Consider the following 21652-nt stretch of genomic DNA (forward strand, 5'->3'; position numbering starts at 1 on the left):
GATATGAATGTATCAGAAATCGCAATAAAAGTCATACGCACGGTCCAATATACGTCCACATTTCTATCCCGATTGAATATACGCATAAAATATTCAACGTTCAAGTCATATTATTCTCACATTACTTTCCAATTCATCATCCGGCGGAGAGAATTGATACTCGTAAATTTTTCTCGCGTCGACTCCCAAGACAGGGCCTCATATTTTAGCCCACATCTACGGTATTATGTCGCTATGAAATAGTAGAGAGAAATACGCATAGACAAAACTGCGCAGTAAGAAAAACGTGAGAGACACCGGTAATCTGTGGTGACGGTACTTGCGGTGAGAGTTATCTATGGTAATAATCATCCGCGTGACATTTCATTTTTCCAGTATGAGATGGCGGCGTTTATCAGCTGTTCATTTCAAAAAAACCGACTGCAAAATATAAATACAGAGGCATAGGAACAATTTAACATTGTAACGACCTTGTAGAAGTGAGAATATGAATATAAAGTTATTTTTATATTTAATAAATTACTATTTCATTTGCGTAGCGTGCGCTAAAAAAGTTTACAGGTCTGTATTTTTCATTATTAAAATGTTATATATGATTGGAGGTCTGCATCAATTAACATTACTCTTCATTTTTAATTATGATTAATCACAATTATAGATTAATAATGTTGCATTTAATTCTACAATAAAAATTAAACCCATATTATTAATAATGATGATTAATTATTGTTTATAAGGTCAGTGACAACCATTTACCACTCAAGTTGAACATCTAATCTCGAAAGCGTATCACGACAAATGCAAACGCAACGCCCTACACGTGTTTACACTCGCAAGTACGGCTAATTATTATCCATTTGGTATATTATCCATGTAATTTGGAGACAACATGTGCTGATTATGTGTTAATTTACTGTTTGCTATCACGTCACGAGCATACGATGTTATCAACAGCGCGACTACGGCTAGCCGTAATGATGTTTCTCTCTTTTTAAAATTGTTAAGAAAACTGCATCATAGACAATTTACAATAGATGAAACTAAAATTGTATCTAGTAGTACTAACATGGAATGGCTCACAATACGACACTCCATCATTGATTCAACAATTCATACATTTTTACAAACGTCACAATGCCAAGCTAAGGGCATTACGAGTCGCACGGAGTTACCTAATAAACTAGGGTCATTTGTTCGCACATTCAAAGGGAATCGCGTAAAGATGACAGCGCCGCGGGGAAAAATGACACAGCCATTCGCAAATATGTCAAGAGTTGCCCCAAATCGCAGCCCCGTGTCCCATAGGGGCTTTCGGTAATCAAATAGAACTAGCTGGCTACGTGGCCGGATTACGCCGAGCCGCAGGACTCCGCTATGAAAAACAATTCCACCTATTACATTTTATTGTATTCATGCGTGAAACGAAACGTTATTTATGTGTTTCGAATTCTTTTATTGAGTTTGCGAGTGAAGGACCCACTCGTAATTTTAGGCGGTTTATTTTTTATTGGCTGTATTCGATTTTGTATACAAAAGCGACAATTTTTTGAATATTTGCTCGCGTATTTCTATTTGAAAGGATTGAGCCGTGACATTCTGTATATTAGGCGTTTGGGAATTAATGGTTTGGTTTTGATATAAACTCGCAACGTTCCGTCCGCTTTCATCATTGGTTTACGGTTTACCACTCGACAACCACAATTTCGCCTATTATATTCAGATAAAAATCAGTAACCATAAAATTTTGCATGGCCATTAAAATTCAGAATTACAGATTTATTTCTTTCAACGTTATACGAAAGCGTTATGAAGTACGTATATATTGATAGCTATCACACTGAATTAGTTTATGGAATCCTAATGAAATAGGTATTACATCTTTGTAATATACTATTCACACTCATATCATGTCGTCACTATATATAGATTCACTCATAGAACTTCAGAATGATCTTAAAGTCACGCTGACGGCAGGCTGACTGTTGGTGCTGGCAGCCGAAGCGTATGAATGCTTATAAAGCGTTTTAAAAAAACGCGTAGGTATTAACGTGTGCGGTGCGTAATTGTTCATACGTTTCGCATATCAGTACCGACGTTCAGCGTGAACCTTAAACCAGCCTCAGATTTTTTCGCTCTGCACTTGAAATACACAAAGGAAGAGTCTAATATGAAAAAACTAACAAGGCACAAAACTGGATGCGACAACGGGCGTGGCCCCGGACCCCGTACGGACTTTAATCAACCGCTTAAACCGCTGTTATTGTTGTACGAATTAAGACTCGCTTTTTGCCAAAACAACAGACGACAACGCCGACCCATTCAAACTTGGAGGGACCTCGCATTTGTATGTAAATGAGGCGTAATCTTGCGCCGGAGGTCGCAATCACTGCGGTACATCTAGTCCCTGTGGGTGCATGTTTATTTACGACATATTCGAAGCTGGCATTGCTATCTTACGTGTAAGTGCTATCAAGACTATAGTGGTGACAGTCGATATCTCGATACGTAGGAGGTAGGATGTGATAGGCTCGCTTCTAGAGAATGACCTCAGCTGAACAGAAGCGTGAGATTGGTGTACACTCTATAGAGTTGTTTTATTGTGTCTTGTTATGTTTTTGAGGCCCAAAAAAAAAACAATAAGCAATATATTCTCGCTATTTAAGATTTAGAGTTTTGTCTTTTGAGATTTAATACTTGAATGCCTAACCAGTAATTTACGGTTTTAGTATTTCATAGGATTGCATGCTTGCTTTTCATTAAACGTTTTGTTATTTAAAATCAACAAAGGTATGAGTTATTAAAAATCGTACACAAGATTAACGAAAGATACGTTTAATATCCTTAGAAATATATTGTGCGCTTCCAAAAAATAGTAGACAAAATAAAAATAGCACAAACCACAAAATATTAAGCCATCAATACTAATATTTTGGGGAGGCAACGCCCACTACTTATCCTATAATTGGTACCACATCTCTTGATATAATTCATAAAGACCATAAAGCCGGAACATCTCTAATTTACACACGGCTGCAATAATGGCCGATAAAATAATAATTTCACATGAAAGTTATTACGAGAAAACATTATGGAGGTTGTATATCACTTGATATATCGCTACGGCTTTTTAAGCCCAACTATCTTGCTGTTTCTTTATCAAATTATGTACTTATTTTATTACACTATGTTATTTATGATACGTTTTCCTGTGTCCTGTTTATTATCATATCTATACAGGGAATGCCATTACAGAATAAGAACATTTCCGTTTGTATTAATCAAAACTTATAATATAGATACTTAATACAGTTGTTCTTCATATAATGTAGACTAAGTCAAATAAAATCGTCGAAATTTCATTAAATACGACAGACATTATTTGCATTATATTTTCTTATACAATTAGGAATTAAAGACTTTCGTCACGCTGTCAAGAGTTCGAAACGTCAGATTAAATAATTCATATAATGAATAAGTCAAGTTTAAGACCTGATAAAAAGTATTTAATTTCTAAATATTTGCATTATCAATAATCTTTAAGTATTGCGCCTTAAAATAATTACGGGAAAAATATTTTTTATACTCAAGTGTACATTTATCATATATATTTCAATCCTAACTTATTCTTTATTAAATCATAACCAGATCACATTTTTACAAACGACCACAACAACTCACAATATAATAACAGTGTTGTCATTCTTCATTATAATTATGGCCACAGAAATTATCACCAGCCACCTAGCACCACCCTGTCCATAGAACACCGAGCAAATATTAAAATCGACACAGAAGAAATAATCCGGCAGAATAAATTAAAATTAATGAGATTAAAAAGAGTCCACGGCAGAAGTCCACGGTTCTCTTCTAACCGAATTTAAATCACTTCCCACCTTGCGAAGTGCATTTTAATTGACTCTATTAATATATCCACTATTTCGTTTTAATTGAAAACTTGTCTGTGATCTCGGATTCGTTTGTTCTTTGAGATATCACCGGAATACATGTTCATAATTTTGATGAGTGCATTTTTAAAGAATACATTACGATATTTCGGTTGTCTGGCAAAATGCAACTGGTGTACAATATAATAATAATTATTGCTGCTTAGTATAAAACAAATAAACAGCTGATATTGAATATTGGATTTTCAAAAATTCGGTTCTCAATATTTTTTCACAAATATGTATTATTTTTTTAAAAATGGCAATATAAGAAAGTGATAAAATTCATAACTTTACCTTTTATCCATAAACTATTAACAATCACATCCAAAAATAAACATGCACCTGTTGCAGCATGACCATGACCGCCTCCTTAGTACCTACGTTAACGCGTGAGCGTAAGGGTGAGGGGTTTTGGGTTCGATTCCCGGTGGGGACGCACAAAAAAATAAAGTCTCGGTCTGGCAGGACACAGAAGGCTGATCACCTACTTGTTCATAAAAAAATCAGTGCCATTTGTCAATCAGTGAAACAGACGTATAATATCATCCGCCCCATACCCCAGTACCCCACAAGGGTCTTCACTTAACTTTGTTGCAGCATGAAACAATGACAAACAATTTTTCCGCACAGATACACAAAGTATATACGCTCCAAATATATTCTAATTCCAAATTCAAACACCGTAATGACAATTAAAATTCCCGCCACACAAATTGTTCATTGCAACATAGTAACAATAATAATCAGACCACAGTACAAATTGCTTTTCGCTAAGAAGCTCTTATTCAATTCACGAAAATTCAATTAAACCGCATCTGAGAATGAAAATCGTATATCCAATAGAGAAGCCGCGACCCGCAAAATTGACGTAATTAACATTTTGTCGTTTCACGGCGCGCTGCGAACTTTGATTGCTGAAATTTCATAAGGAAATTTAAATAAAATACGCGCCACAGTGCTCCATGCTAGTTTCAGTTTCTTTATTTGATGTAATATAATTAGACTTTGGTCGGAGTACACTGAAAATATACTTTGACGCTTTGGGATGATTCTGTATATTTGTTAATATGAGATTATAAAACGCAAACAGTTATGTAGTACATGGTGAAGTTCTTTGAGTATTTTCCCATAAAGATGTATGACATTATGATTAAACATTCCAAGTCGATTCTTATTATATACTCATTGTTATACCTTAAATTTGATGTTTACTACATTTTGTTGTTTATTCAAAAGGAAATCATATAGACAAACGTCCTTATATCGGAAATATCAAAGCGAATAGATAGAGGTTAGAGCTACTTTATAAAGACAGCAGCCTTCATTTTCGTTACAATAAGTAGGGCCGACATTCAATATTCCGTTTTATTTGTCTTTAATTAGAGTTAAATATTGAAACTAATTCGCCAACGTTTTTTCGCCTCATCGCCTCACTAATTAAATGCTGTTAATCCGCAACGCTGATCAAACGACGTGCCGAAATTACTTATAAAGTCTTATTTATTTTTAACTTCACAAAGTGTCGTTCTTAATTTTTAGTATATGAATAATATTAGATATCTGGCTTCTATACATTCAAAGATTTCTCCATATAGAGGGAGATTATTTCGTTGGAAATTCAATCGGGTTGAATATTAGTTTGAACGTAATAAGAATTTACTGTGATTCCACACAACTGCCGAAAAAAATTATGTAGTCAATTGATGAAAAATCTCAACTATTAGCAAAGTAATATAAGGACTATAAGACAATTAGCAAAGTAATGTAGTTGGGTCGAACAAAGAAGAAACAACGTCTGAATATCAAAGCATAATCCGCACATAGACACGTTTCAAAGAGAGGCGACTTTTTATAGCATACGATAGCTCAATGACTATTGACAAGTTAGAAATAGTGACAATTATTTATCTATTAGAATATTAAACCACAAGTTAAATATCCGACAGTATATAACGTCGTATTTTTCATGAGCATTTATTATTGCGATTTTCGAAAACTTACATTTTGTACTCATTTTATACTGACGTAGCATTAAACGCTTATAATTATCGATAAATATCGGTAAAATTTATTTCAGTTTATAAAATAACCAAAAGAGAAAATGAGGAGGCAAACTACCAATAAGTTGAATACCTTATTATCAAAGGCAATGTTGTGAGTCTCTAGTTTTATTCCAATTATGTCTTAAACCAAATACTTTTTTTAAAATGATCATTTAATTTTCCCATATCTAGTACCTACAATACAAACACATATCAAGAAAAAGTTCCGTCTCTTTTAAAACACGACGCATATTAGCGAATTTCTCACAAAGGTGCCCTCGCAGCGCGGGTGTATCAAACAAATAGAATTTAGGCGAACCATCTCCCATAGCCTCCAATAAAACCGTCTCGATTCGTGGGCGAGATTTAATAAAGTATCGGGATGTCTTCAGACCCCAATGTCTTTATTAACTTTGTCCGTTTCGCCCGGGAACGTGATTCGCTTAGGTTTGTTAATATAACCTATAACCGACTGGATTATTGAACATTGAAATATAGAAAACACATTAATGCTATCAGAATATGAGTTTGATACTAAGATTAATAAGAAAAAATTACTGATCGGCTACCTTGACTTCATGAAAATATCAAAACATATGTTTGGTGTAATGCGGATAGTGGAAATAAGATCGTAGACTATAATAATATAATAAATTCGAAGAGTTTTACTTTTAAAATCAATTACATAATTATATGAAGTTTTTTTTTAATTTTATTGAAGTTTTCTATTTTAATTATAGTTTGTACATTATCATATTAACAAGATGGACGGATTATGATGATGTTAGACAATAGAGTTTCTTGAAAGTGCTTTCCGAACCGGTGGTAAATGATAAAAACTGTGTTATGAAGATCCAAAAGTGCTACTGTAAAAAGTCTAATTGAATAAATAAATGCTTGAGTTGAAAGAACAAATCTGTTCCTCTTCTCTTACTCTACCACTCACCGTGCATCTTATCGTTCAGTAGCGCGTATCTCGGGTTCGAGGCGACGTCCAGCGGCAGCGAGTTGAAAAGCCACCGCACCTTCGGCGGCGGGCTGCCGCTCGCCTGGCACGGCAGCGTCGCTATGTGCCCCACCTCCACCACCAGCGTGGTGGACGGCGGCGCTATCGACGGGAACCCCGGCGGCGCCTTGTCGGCTGTGGATAAAAGTTGTGGCGTTAAAAAGAGATGGTCAAAGATGAGAGTGAGATGGATAATTGGGAACGGTTATTCGAAATTTGAATTGTTTGGTGACAATTTGGAACAATAGATAACCACAACGATATAGAGAAAGAGATAGATGTATGGTTGTGAATGTTTGCTCGATATAACAAGGTGTCTGATAACAACAGACTCACGATTAAAAGGTCACAAAAAATGTCCGAGCGGCATTATATAAAAGATTCATTGAAATTAACATCTTATTTCTTAGAAATAATGTTCAAAGTCTATTGTATACGCCACTAAGAAACCTCTGCTTGGTAGACGTCACGACGTTGTAAAGTTGTATTTTTATTACGAAAAAAGTAATTCTAAAATCAGTCGAGTTGTTTTTTGAATGAAATAGTAAAAAACGAACAAATCTAATATTTAGCACGATTCGTGTTTATTCATAAATAACTAAATAAATAAGCACTATTCATAAAGAATGCATCTCGCAAGATTCAGCATTAAGGACGCAAGTAAACTTATTCAGTTTTAAAACAACAGACCGCATTTTCCAGTGCTCTGAGCTGAGGATTAACTGTAAACATGCTCTGGGCTTTATTACTTCACTTGACCACATTTGACAAAGAGTACATTTGATTAACTTCAAACTCCCGACAACAGCAAACATTCAGCATTTGGTTTATGTTGACCTGATATTTATATACTTATTATATGTATTTTACTTGCTATGTATTTATAGTTATTGTTATATAATCTAGTATTTGTGTAAATAATTATTGTTATTGTGTATAGTAAATATATTTAATTAACTCTTTATTGTACATGACAAACGAAAACACAAATGGAAACAATTACACGACAACAATATAGGACAATCGGCGGCCTTATCGCTGTGCTGTGAACTCTACCAGGCAACCGCGGGAGAAAGGTAAAAGAAGAGAAATATTAATAAAATTTACAATTTTAACATAAGATAGTAAATAAACGTCAAAGATAGTAAATAAATCAAAAGTTATTAATAAACATTAAAATACCATGTTTCATTATGGGGAGTTACAATTTTCACATATTTTCGAATGATCTATGTTTTAATTAGGATTAATTAAAATTTGAATCTGGGAACTATTTTGTCAATGATTCCCAGGCATTAGAACATTGAAATTCTCCACCCGAAATATAAGTCAACGTTAAGCTAAGAAATGTGATAATAAACATTCATCTTAAAAAAAACCAATCCGCCCAAATAAAAGTCAAACCTAATCTGATCAATGAGCATTAATAAAAACCAAAAGTTAAATGGGAATAAGTGAAAAACAAAGTTCAATATCGCAAAGAAGCCAATCAGTATAGCCGTAATGACGACTTAATTCCGACACGTACAGACACGCGCTCACATCGCGGAAATCTCGTTGAAATCTTAAAATGCCAGTGAAATGAAGATAGTGAAATGTTAATACCCCAAATGAAATTCCCCTTACAGTCGAACTGAACGAAATTTGATTAAGCAACAAGACTGACATTATTTCCTCCCCGAGATATATATTACGCCGAAGATTTGGCCCAAAATTGCTGGGGAACTTTTCGCAACGGATTAAATTTTCTTGCGTTGAAGAGTTCCGATTAATTGAGTAAATATTGGAGACTTTACAAATTTGCAGCGTTCGAATTTGTCGGTTCACTCGAAAACTACAAGACGGGAATCCTTTTGAGTTTATTGGAGGGAATATGTGTGTTGGAATGAAATTTTTTCACTTAAGCTAAATCTTTATTGAAAGCTTGTGTGTTTTAGGGTTTAAATGAAATTGTAGTACTATTACTATCGATTTAACGTTATTGGTTATAGTAATAAAAAATACATTCACATTATTATTTTCGAAATCAATTAAACGTAAACGAGTGCCCTTATGTAAAAAATCGTAAAGACAAAATATTCAAATCGCAATTAACAGCTACAGATCGGAACAAACCCAATCCATTACCGATACAACCTTAAACAATATTGCGTCTTAGAACGCGGCGAACTTAAAATTAAACGAACTATGGCCAGTACGGCCGCAGAAATACAACCTCTATGCTCTCGAATATAAAGTTCTCTATCCTGTGACCAGATAATTTAATTGGGCAATAACACGGATGCCGTTATCGGGTTTCGTGGGTCTTGCTAATATAACGCTGGAGCAGTAATTGTCCTTGTTTGGTGTTAACTATTGAACACGCGTGAGGTTTAAAACGGCTTATCAGTATTTGAGGTTAAAGGAGGCGGGAAACATATCATTTACTAATTGATGGCATTGTTAAATGGCGTAATTTGTTGTGCTCCAGCGAGAACAGGGGTCGGCTGTTGTAACTAGCAATAAATATGCTACGATTAAAAAATCAGTATATTTTAACAGTGGGAACACGTTCGTAACATCATAATTTTACAATGATTTTTTAACCAATTACTTTTAACTATTACGAGTCTTAGTCATGATTGTCCGGACCTGTGACTGTTAAATCGGACTCAGTAAATTTGGCAGTGGTGGCTCAGTGGTGAGAACCTCGGATAAGTCCAGGTTCGAGACCGGGCGAGCGTGCAGGAGATGAATTGATTTTTCAATTATCTGCACATGTGGATAACATCACCACTGCATAAAACGGCGAAGGAAATATCGCGAGTAAACCGGTATATCCAAGAATCAAAAAAGTTCGACGACATGTGACATCTGCCAACCCGCACTTGGCCAGCGTGGTGGATTATGACCTCATAAGAGGCCTGTGTCCCAGCAGTGGAAACATATATGGGTTGGTGATGATGAATAAATTGGATACCCATGACACTTTTAGATAAATATCATATCAACTTTCAAACACAAATTAAACAATTTGTACTTGGTAGTCACTACAAAGCTAAAAACGCATTAATAAATTAGCTGAATATTAACAAATCACTCATCACACCATACCACCTTGGCATTCTCCCTCTACCATGGTCATATATCTTTCTATCTGCAAGTCTCTAGCTGTCTATTTCCATTTTCCTCGGGCGACTAGCGCAGGGCGAGGGAAATATCCACCGAGACGTCAAAAATGGGATCAACACGGCATGGAACCGCGCCAGGTCACTAGATGATGTGCGACTGCCGTACCCCAGTCAAATATAATCCCTCCTACCTTGATGTAATCTAGACGGCTGTGTATTTGTTACACAATTATAGAGAAATATCAGAGATAACTCAATTACAGCGATTCTGATATAATTTCGCAAATGGTTTATAGAATAACTTGATGTTGCCTGCATCTTCACCTGCATGAACGAAGATGTGGGCATCATCTAATCCTGTTAACTTTAAACTTGTATCGCCTATTTTGTTCCCGTCTAATATTTTGTTCCAAAGAATTTATCAAAATTCTTTCTTGACGGATGCCTACGTCATAGTGGATTGGGCTGTGCGTTGATGGAGTTACCTTTCCTTTTTATGCATATTTAGAAGATATGGAATAGACAACGCATGTTGTCTTATTTACGCGTAAACCACCGCCCACGAACATATGCAGAGGTTGGACGTGTGCAAATGCCTTGGCCGCATTTAAAAGTAAAAGGATAAGAACCAGCGGGGTAAAAAAATAGACTGGAACGGTTGAGGGAAAGGATACTGACTTTCTTGACTTGACCAGAGCGATGTAGAATGAGTTGGAAAAACTTTTATAATAAGTTGTAAGCATCAATTGATTGCTATATTCGGATGCTGAATCATTATGCCTCATAATTGAATATTATTTATGAGAACGCTTGCATTACGGGAAAAATCAATAATCCATGGGTTGGCAACACGCTTGCACAACTAATAAGTAACTTAATTAACAGGCAATACCAAAGTTAGTGGTACACTCTGTCCGTAAACGTACACTACAATTAGGTGGGATGTGACTGGAGTTGTAATGTAGAAAGGGGAAAAATTCTATTATACGGCAAATAGTTTTATTCACTATCTTCCTCATTACCTTGTATTATTTCGGGTCGAACTTTTCGAAGCAAATGTAATTGCATTTTATCTGTTAATAGTGTTAATATGCAAAGGGAATACACAAATATAAAGGGATTAGTTTTTCAAAACAACAAAAGAAAATCCATACAAATAATACAAAGCCCAAGAGTTTGTTTGTTTGAATGCGTTTATCTCAAGAACGGATACGGGGGGCGGATATCCAAAATTGTTTAATCTATGGGATATCTAAGTGATTCTTCAGTGAAACACGCTATAGATAACACACATAGTGTTACCTAAAAAGACAATCATTATGAATAATATATGAGGATAAAATTTACCACTTTATATAATATACTCAGTTACAGAGCACCTGCCCAACTGTTCATAACTCGCCGTACACATTCTCACAGCGAAAACAATACAACGGAATAGCTATTAAAATATTCAATAAGGTAAAATTGTCGTGTACGTTATGTTTACAGTCGGTAGCGTCGCAGCAGCGTCGACTATGAACTTATCTCGTAATCGACTTATAGTTTGGATCGAGTTGTGGGAGAGAAGCGATAAAATGGTAAATACAGTTGGGGATATTTCATTTATGACGAGGCTTCATAATATGTAATCGTAAATGTCGATTATGTAACGCTATATAATAAGCAAACCTCTACTCTTAACCATGTATGACTATAATAATCTAAGCTTCCGTCGATTCTAGAACGTTTTTAAATTGAACTTGCTAGTCTATCTTTTTTCATTATTAGAGTCAACCTTTGAGGAATGATCTGATAGACATCTATTTGTACATACTCAATACAATGCTCTTTTACAAATTTTACTGTCAAAAATGAAAGCATTTCACTTGACAAATATTAATATTATAAATCCCAAGTAAAGTCAATTCACAAGGAATCAAAACGGTCAAAATTCTTAATGAAGTGTTAATGTAAATAAGCACATTATCTTAAATTACATCTTCACACCTCACACCACCTTTTATGTTTACGTAAAATTTGATAAAACACAATAAGCATTGTTGGTATGGTCGTACGTTCGTAGCGTGTAACACAAATCGCCGCAGGAATCAGCCCGCCAGCCTTTATAAAAAACAATATACGGTAATCACATTTTGAGCACAACAAATTGTGTTACCATGCGCACATACGAGGTCTTATATGAAGCCATCGATCGAGATACCGTCATGCTGTTAGCTATATATATAGAGCAACTTGCGTATAAGGCTATATACAGTAATTTTAATGAATAACTTTTGATGAACGTACGAAACGTACGAAACGTACGAAAAATGTACATATTTCCAATATTGCACAAAGAGTATAAAGTATAAAATATTAAAATTACCACAATATGTCAACAAAATATTTAAAGACCTTTGAAATGAGATAAAATATAAGATAATTTCGTAAATCCTATATTTTGTGTGCTTCGTTTGCTACGGATAGTGCTACGCTGCTAGGATATGTTCTTCTACGGCTGTAGTCGATTCTTGAGTTGCTTTTTGTCATAATTTTCATTTACTTATTGGCAATTAAAGTACAATTTGAATCAGTCACAAAACACATTTATCTTATATCTTTAAACGAGCAATTCTTGTATGCACACACACATATATATATATATATATATATATATATATATATATATATATATAATTGGAATCTCGGAATCGGCTGCAACGATTTTCATAAAATTTGGTATATAGGGGGTATCGAGGGCGATAAATCGATCTAGCTAGGAATATTTTTTAGAAAATGTCATATTCGTGTTTTATCGACATAAACTTACTTTTTTAACAAATAGGAGGCGTTTCTGTCGGTAAGATCGAAAAATATTATTCATATTTCATCATTTTATTAGTATGTAATTCGTACTTAAATATAATTTCCAAAAAACACAATTTATAAAAAAATACCGAGCAAAGCTCGGTCATTCAGGTACTATATTTAATATAAGACAGAGAATAACACTGTCAAATTACATAACAATGCTACGAGTGCTTTGCTACGACGTCTGCTACGCGATGACTTTATATCTTACGGTCGTAGGCCGTAGGCCTCATAATACTTGCTACAGATTTATCGGTTATTTTGTGGTCGTAATTTGAATAAAGATTATGTTCAAATGAAATTACAAAATACACAACGCCCATGCCCATCCACTATATTTATTATAAGTAGCAATATATTCAAGATAAACTACTAACTAATGAAACTTTAACGACTTCAGTTTTCATCGATACCTCGCACTCAATTTAAATTTAAAATTATTGTATTGATAACCCATTTAGAACTTTCTGGAAATCCGCTGCTACAAAAGTGAAATAAAAGCGTCGAAAGAGCTCATACTTGCACAATGAGATTTCTCAGCTGCACTTACAGAGCAATTTAGGAGTTGGCCGGTGGAATATGACTCTTTTTAATAGGTCATACGGCTTAAAATCGTTTAAATTGTTCGGGTTGTAAATTTTACGCAAACTTGGTATTAATTATTCTCTCTCAGAGCACCCCGCAAATTATAATATATTGTGCCGCACGTTACAATTAACCGGCCATATTATATTTAACGTTATCTACGGTTTATAACTAACTTTTGGTATCCGACATACATTATGATCTTTCAAAATAGCATTGCATATGAATGGTTACGATTTCGTTTCGTTTTCATTCTGATATAAATGGATCATTTTCTCAGAGTTGCACGAAACATTACATTATAAGAAACCATTTTTAATAGGTTAGTTTACAACGTAATATATTATATCTATACTTATTACAACGTTATATATATACTTTAATATGATCCATAAATAAACAATAAACCGAAATTATACACTCGTTTTACGCAAGATAAACGAAATATTTTGAATCAATCTAAACGAAACGTTATCTTTTTAACGTCTTTAACATTAGTTAAAAAGTATAGACAGTGTTTTGTATAGTGATAATAGAAACGGTATATACAAGGGTCTCTACTAAATGCGTTATTAACAAAGGGATCAACTCACCCCGGAATCGCATCGCAACCTAACGCCCATAAATCTGACCTTACCCTCTCAACCAAAATATTAACAAGAAATCGAGCTCTCAATATCCTTTGATCAATATATCTTATTTAAGACAAGGACCTTTAATCCTCGCCAAAAAGGACCACTTTGAAGTAGGAGAAACGAATTCAATAATACCATACCCAGATAACCGTTTGAAGGATATGGGTTAAGGATATAAGGTCAACATTATATTAAAGCAAACGATTTATATTTGAAGTAACTCGCTGGCAACGGCGACAGCGGAGCGTTGTTTTGCTCGGCTTTTGTATTTTATAAGAGACTTAATCCCTGCTAATATTACAAATGCGAAAGTAACTCTTTCTATCCGTCTCTCTTTAACCTAAACTTCTTGTTTATCCTTAGCTAAACCACTGGAATTGAATGATTTTGCGTAGAGACATAGTTTGAGACCCGAGAAAAGATAAAGGATAGTTCTTATCCCGGAAATACCACGGGAACGGGAAGTATACACAGAAAATCCTGGACTCTTAGACATAAAACAATAATCGATAACATTGTTACATTTGCAGAAGATTCAGTCGTGTTAGAACTGGACTAACTAAGTGGAGTTAGAACTGGCAATACGGCTGATTACCTTGCACGTAAAGAAAGTCGATGGACAACAAATACAGATAATTTTATAAACAAAATAGGTTTTCGCCGGCAACTTCGCTCGCGTTGTGTATTGTGTTGTATTAAACTGATTTGACTCAATCCAAACTAAAAAATAACCAAGAATTAATAGCAATATTGCTGTTATATTAATGACGAATTCCCTCGTGTAACATATATATGTATATATAAGCATATAAATCACATCGCGATTCCCTCACCGCTCAGAATCATTCGTTAGCCGAAAGTGCGTGCCGTCATTAAAATCAGTAATAAAATGTCGGCTTGGTACGGCGTAATTAATTATATTTAACCCTATCAAGATAAGCAACAACATGGCGGGCTCATGTAATGACTTCATAGTAGAACGCTGTTAAAAAACCTCGCTACAACAACTTGAAACAGTTGCCACACGATTCATTTGTAATATGATCGTTTTAATTAATATTTTATACATTTTAAACATAACGTGGATATAATTTAAAACGGAAATCATTGTGTGACATCTAACGAGGTTAAAGAATTACTTATTAACGCGCAGTTAAAGGAAAAACCGCATATTTCATTTATCCGTGGGATTTTAGTGATGAATCCCATATCCTTTCTCAGGTCTCATTGTAAATATAATATGGTTGAAAACTGAAGGATTTTAAAAATCATCTTCAAAGTCTGTTAATTTTATAATGGAATTCAAAGCATTTCTTCCGCAACAAATGAACTACGGCAAAAATGTGTACAAAAAGCTTCTTAAATCTTCTTAAATCTTAAATTATATAAATGTAATGAGATCTAAACATGTAATAAATTCATACGTAATCATATTAAACCTACATAAACAAAAACGTTAAGATACCTACCTGCGCGTTTCATGAACCTCTATCACGATCATAAAATGAATTCACCAAATAGTTAGCAAGTAAATAGTAGGTAGGTACAAGCGTCGATTCGTGCGCCGGCCGATCCTCGCAGGCGAGCAATCAATGATTAGTAATTTCAGTAATTGAAAACCATTCAATCAGTAAAGTTGTCACGCAATCTACAATGCGCATATTATATGAAACTAAATTAAATTTTAATTTATTCCGTACTGTGCCCACGTTCGCGATGCAATAACGCGTTGCGGTCGTAAAATTATCGCTACAATAGTTGGTAATTGCTCTTCTATTATTTACACTTGACGTAACAGTACATAATTGATATGAAAGCGTTCAAAACACCAGAGCCGTTATTAATTTTTGGGAAAGGTTAAGTATTAATTATGAAAAAGCGTATCGATTGTATCGTGGGTCAGTCAGTCCATTTCGATTAATATACTTTATACGTAATTTGTATATTAGCCGGGTTTCATTAAAGTGAAGAGGTTTATTTGTGCCGCTCGTTCACACCGAAATATAACTTTGTGGATTTCGAAGTGGGAGGGGAAGCTGTATTTAATTTCGACTGCAAACAATTAAATTTTACCCTTACAAATATAGCATTTGAGCTTCTTAGCTATAAAACGATTTGTTCCAAATGTTCACGAGAAAGAGGTTTCATTATAAATATCTCTTAATTACATTTAAGACATATTTAGAACAAAGGTGAACAAAGGGACTCAATCGGGTAGAAAGTTAAAAATCGGGTGTTCCGAGACTAAACCTGAATTATACCCTGAACCTTCATAGCAGGCCTGTATCCGGACAGTTGAAACATATATCGGCATATATCATATTTAATAACTACTTTTTTTAAACAATAAAAATAAAAATGAATATAGGCTTTAGCGAAATGATAACGCTTGATCCAATTGTATCGTTTGAATACCAAATAAATATGTATATCGATTACATCTACAATAGTGTATTACTCAACCCCATACACTGGTGCAAATATTCTAAAAAAATATATACAAAAAGTTATATAATCTGCATTCGTTTACACGCCTATAATATTTATGAACATTCAGCTGAAAGATAACAGAAATATATCCAAAACTAACACTAAACTTTTCGAACGCGCATTACTTTGCAACAATGGCGACAAACCGAAACTAGGCGAAACCAAGGAAATTAAAGCGAATCCCAGCAATTACCTAAATTGTTCTAGCTTTAAGTTTAAAACTGTTGGAATCGTTTGAAGACTGCAATTAGATGTGAAATGTGGACTCTATGTTCGTTATCACATAATTGTTTGGGGGTTTAAATTAATTTTATTACGGTTAAAAGTACATAACATTTTGCGATAAATTGATTTGATTCTCTCTCGAGGACTTTTTCACTACCAACATCTTGAAACTTATGATTTCAAATCTTTAGCAAGCTGCTTATAAACACGGGAGTCTATAAAAATGTATCGATGTTTGTTAATCTTTCACGCGAAAAGAATTGAACGGATTTTGATGATGCTTGGCTATGGCTTATATACCAGCTGAGCACATGAGCAATAAAAAATACTTGATGTAACAGCGGGTTCGCCCACGAACGAAACTGCGCAGCGCAGTTAATTTAAAATAAAAATAACTAAATAACTAATATATTACATTACTATTTATAACACAAATACATCCTTTATTCGTAAGCTTTCTAAATAAACCGGTGAATGTAATATGGTGCATTACAATATTCAATTTATTAAAAATTCTATGTTATGGGTTCGTGGAGCTTTACCAATCATTTTAACAACCTGATAAAGCGTGGTTTTTTGATGTTTACGACGGTGGAAAATAAAAGTTCTCAACATAAAATTACCAGTTAACAAAAAGCGTTATTATACTAAATCAGAAATGTGTATTTTCATATTATGATTTTACTAGCTTGATCTAGCGGTTTCACTCGTGGTAAAAAGTAGCCTATGTGCTATATTGAAGTCTAGATACTTACAATCTATACCATTTCATACAGATTTAATCGGCTTTTATTGTATCAAAAAGTAACAAATATACATCATAACACCCCTATAAACTTTCACGTTTTTTAATATTAGTAGGATTAAACACTTTACAAATTAAAAGTATGCAAAACACATCCATCACACGAAACATTATTCATACAATAATTTGTAATATAAACAACGCAACTCGAGATATCGAAATCGAATCGCAAAAATCGAACGCTCGTAAAGAAAATATCCCGTTAATCCAAATGAAAACGATTCTAACAATGAAATGGAAATTTCAATGGAGGCTCAGCTCGGGTGTCTTTATTGTGAAATATATTAGTGGGGTTCCGATGGCGCGGGGTTACCCGACACTCAACCCTTACCTGGGCTGGAAGGGGATACGATCGTGTGCAAACATGGCAAAATCAAATATTTGGCGGCGAATCAAACTTCGCTACGAAAAAGTGTAAAATACGACGCTTGGTGGGCAGAGTTTAGGGTCAAGGGTCTGGCGTACGGGGCTGTATAACACAAATTAAACTCGAATTACTACTAATTAAAGTTACAGTCTATATACGAAAATTTCAATTGTAGTACCTATTAATTAATTAATAATGTGGGTTTTGTTTCATTTTGCTTGTTATTTGGGTATGTGTTAAAATGTAACATTAAGGCTGGATGAGAACTAGAAGATTCCTATAGTAACATTATTTTTCATTCAATAAAAAAAATTTATATTCATTTTAGGCTTATGAGAAAAAAAATAAACCACGTTCAAAATGTCCAAACGAGATTATTTAAATGGCAGATGATAACAACTTTTGAATATAGAAAGAATCATCTAAATATTAGATATGAGATAACAAACAAACAAAAAAAAAACATAGGACCGAATTGAGAACCTATTTCTTTTTTTGAATTCGATTATTAACAAAATAAAAATTAAGGTGGCGTCTGAGGTGGATGGTGGGCTGATGGTATAAATATAATATTATACATGCATTTCAAATATGTGTTGCTAACGATCGTGTTTTGACATTCGACAGGTGATATTCTTATATCTTTATAGGACAAAATAAGTGTTAACTAAACATTGAAAAATCGTCACCTAAAAGCTATTCATAGTATCAATCTTTGCGAAAACTATTAAATAGATACTGGTACGGTAATTCCCCGAACAGTAAACCATCTCAAACTTTGAACAATTTGTGACCTGTTACATTGGAGTCAATATTATTGTTTTTAAAATATATTAAAATCTCTAACTCTATCCCTACTATATTATAAATGTAAAATGAAAGTAACTCTGTCTGTCTGTTTCTTCTTCGCACAAACTACTTTCTATATTTTAAATGGGAGGCAGAATACAACATAAATAAATAATATAAATTTATTGAATAAATATTCCTAAGCTTAAATGACTAAAAAAAGGAAACAAGATATTCATGTTGTATTCAATGATAAAAATTATAAAAGGATTGTAACTGAAAGACAATTACATACAAGAAATAAAGATACCGAAGGCGGTCTTATCGCTTATTGCGCGACCTTCATACAGCCACAAATCAAAGGAAGAGCTTTGAAGTGAGAGAGAAGGCGTCATATTAATTCTACTATCCTACTATCCTACTTAATATTATAAATGCGAAAGTTTGTAAGGATGTGTGTATGTGTGTTTGTTGCTCTTTCACGCAAAAACTACTGAACCGATTGCAATGAAATTTTGTACGTAGACAGCTGGACAACTGGAATAACATATAGGCAAGTTTTTATCCCGATATTCCTACGGGATACGAACTTACGCGGGTGAAACCGCGAGGCGTAGCTAGTTAAACTACGAGTATATAAATAATTGAAGTAATGAGGATGCCCAGTATAATTACATTTGTATTATGCAAGATATATGTTCATTAATATTATATGACGTTACAATGACTCCCTGATCTAGCCTGGAATTAATCTAGGGCTCTCAGAGGTTAGGTTCACATTCCGAATATCGATTCAGAATTCTATAGCGATAATTACATACTATTGAATTTCTAAGTGGTATTTAATATCAATCGCAACAATGTGTTAAATTCCTGATAAAACTCATGTTAAGAGTTAATAAATGGTAGAAAGCTTCTGTCTAATATGCTTCAAACATATGCCTTAACAGTTATTCAACATTGGATGAAGACGACAATACAGCAATAAATTAAACTGTGTACACATAATGAAATTCTTCGTTTACATACCAGAAATCTATGAAACATGTCCGTTAGTTTTGTTAGAGATTTTTCTTTAGTTTTCATGATATTACACAAAACACCCTGTAGATTGTACCTAGCTATTTACAATCTACAGGGTGCTTTGTATAATTTTTGACATGAGAATATAAAAATATATCGAAGAGAAGATATTTCTAATTATGCCGTAAGACTACAGGTTTAATTCGATACCTCTTTCCTCAACAAAGAAAACCATCATAATACGACACTCGTATAACGCTCAGTTACAACAAACGTAAAGTGTCCGCTAACCAAAGGGACCAACACATCTTACGATACATCCGAAAGTGTGGCACGACACACATGCAGGGAATCCGCGACATAACGAGGTGGCCTAGTTGTGAATAGATTTACAGCGGCGCCGTAACAACCGCAGATAATTGTCGATGTCATTATATTCGTCCTATTTCTTTACAAGGCGACACCGTCACCAGGGTGTTACTGATAAAATTGCGATGTACGTTTATACAGAGCGCCATTTTCGCTAGCGATCCGCCTTTACAATCTTATCGGTCTGTAATTGCTACTCGTAATCCTGGCAACGCGATTTGATGAAGGTTTTTAAACTTTTTAACATATGAGCACTAATGCACATTGGGTAGCTCAGTAACATAAAAATAATTGACTTTGCTCTGTCTCTATCATTTATTATTTATTATAATTGAGGAAAAAAATGAAATTAATTTTAATAAATATGTTACCGAAGCGCTATATGTCACCTATTGCTGTATATATAAAACACTAAAACCACCATCAATATCATCCAGCGATCGCAAACCAAAAACGAAACCGTTCAATTCCACGTAGTAGGCAGCTAATTCAATCCATTCCGTACTAGCTAAAACTCGCACTCCCCAAATGGAACAAGGCAATTGATAATACAGCAACAAATCTGCAGGGTATAAGGTTACGGGCCGATAACGGTCGTATCTCCGAATCTCTCGAAGCCTTGTTAATTCGATCCTTAATTAAAGCCTAGCATCTGGATAACAATGCCGCGCCGGTATTACTTACTGCTGTAGTAAATTTCAATTTAATTTTTGTTTTGTTTCCATCCACAATGGGGGAGCGTAATTATTATTTTCCGACGCGTAGTTAGACTGTTTGATGGTTTTGTAATACGAAGTTTGTGGCTACATTTCGGTTGTAATATTCTCATTATAATAAAGTTTATGATTTTTTGATTTATTTACTCGGTGCTAGATATAAAATTTATATAGACTTCGATTACGACACAAAATACGAAATTGCTTATCCGTTCACTTATAAATGAAAAATTATTCATTTTTTTTATTCTCGTTACATTTTTGTATTTTTATTTTACAAAACTACCACGTACAATAACATTGAGAATCCACATGCAATCATCAAAAAGCAATAAAGTTTTTAATCAATTCAACATTTAACAATACAAATTAAATATTTTAATTCACGACACGTTTCGTATAGATATAAATAAGTCCGTTTAAAGATGCCTTATATTTAAGTGTATTTAAGTTATTTGGCAGTAATAACATACTCAATTTATAACCCTTATTCAATATATTAAACATCTGCAACTTTCTTGGCTGAAGCAGCACATGCACAGAAAGCAATCAACTATCCCCATCCAACATACAGGCCTACACAAACGTATAGATCTAGCCCCACAATAGCTCCAACATACATTTCTAGCCCAATCGTATTCACCGCTGAACAACGGGGCTAACCTAAACAAGCCAATGAGTACATATTAG

At 34.2% G+C, this 21652-nt stretch overlaps 1 protein-coding gene across 4 annotated transcripts in view; it reads right to left on the reverse strand.

The window, feature by feature from the left end:
- Nucleotides 1-21652, reverse strand: part of LOC119828168 (tyrosine-protein phosphatase Lar) — a 331779-nt gene that overhangs the window by 44911 nt on the left and 265216 nt on the right. For all 4 annotated transcript variants that reach the window (XM_038350266.1, XM_038350265.1, XM_038350264.1 and 1 more), the window contains one exon: nucleotides 6936-7130. In XM_038350266.1, coding sequence (XP_038206194.1) covers nucleotides 6936-7130 — 195 coding nt within the window. The remainder of the gene's footprint in view (nucleotides 1-6935; nucleotides 7131-21652) is intronic.

Source organism: Zerene cesonia, chromosome 7, assembly GCF_012273895.1.
Source record: "Zerene cesonia ecotype Mississippi chromosome 7, Zerene_cesonia_1.1, whole genome shotgun sequence".
NCBI classification, from domain to species: Eukaryota; Metazoa; Arthropoda; class Insecta; order Lepidoptera; family Pieridae; genus Zerene; species Zerene cesonia.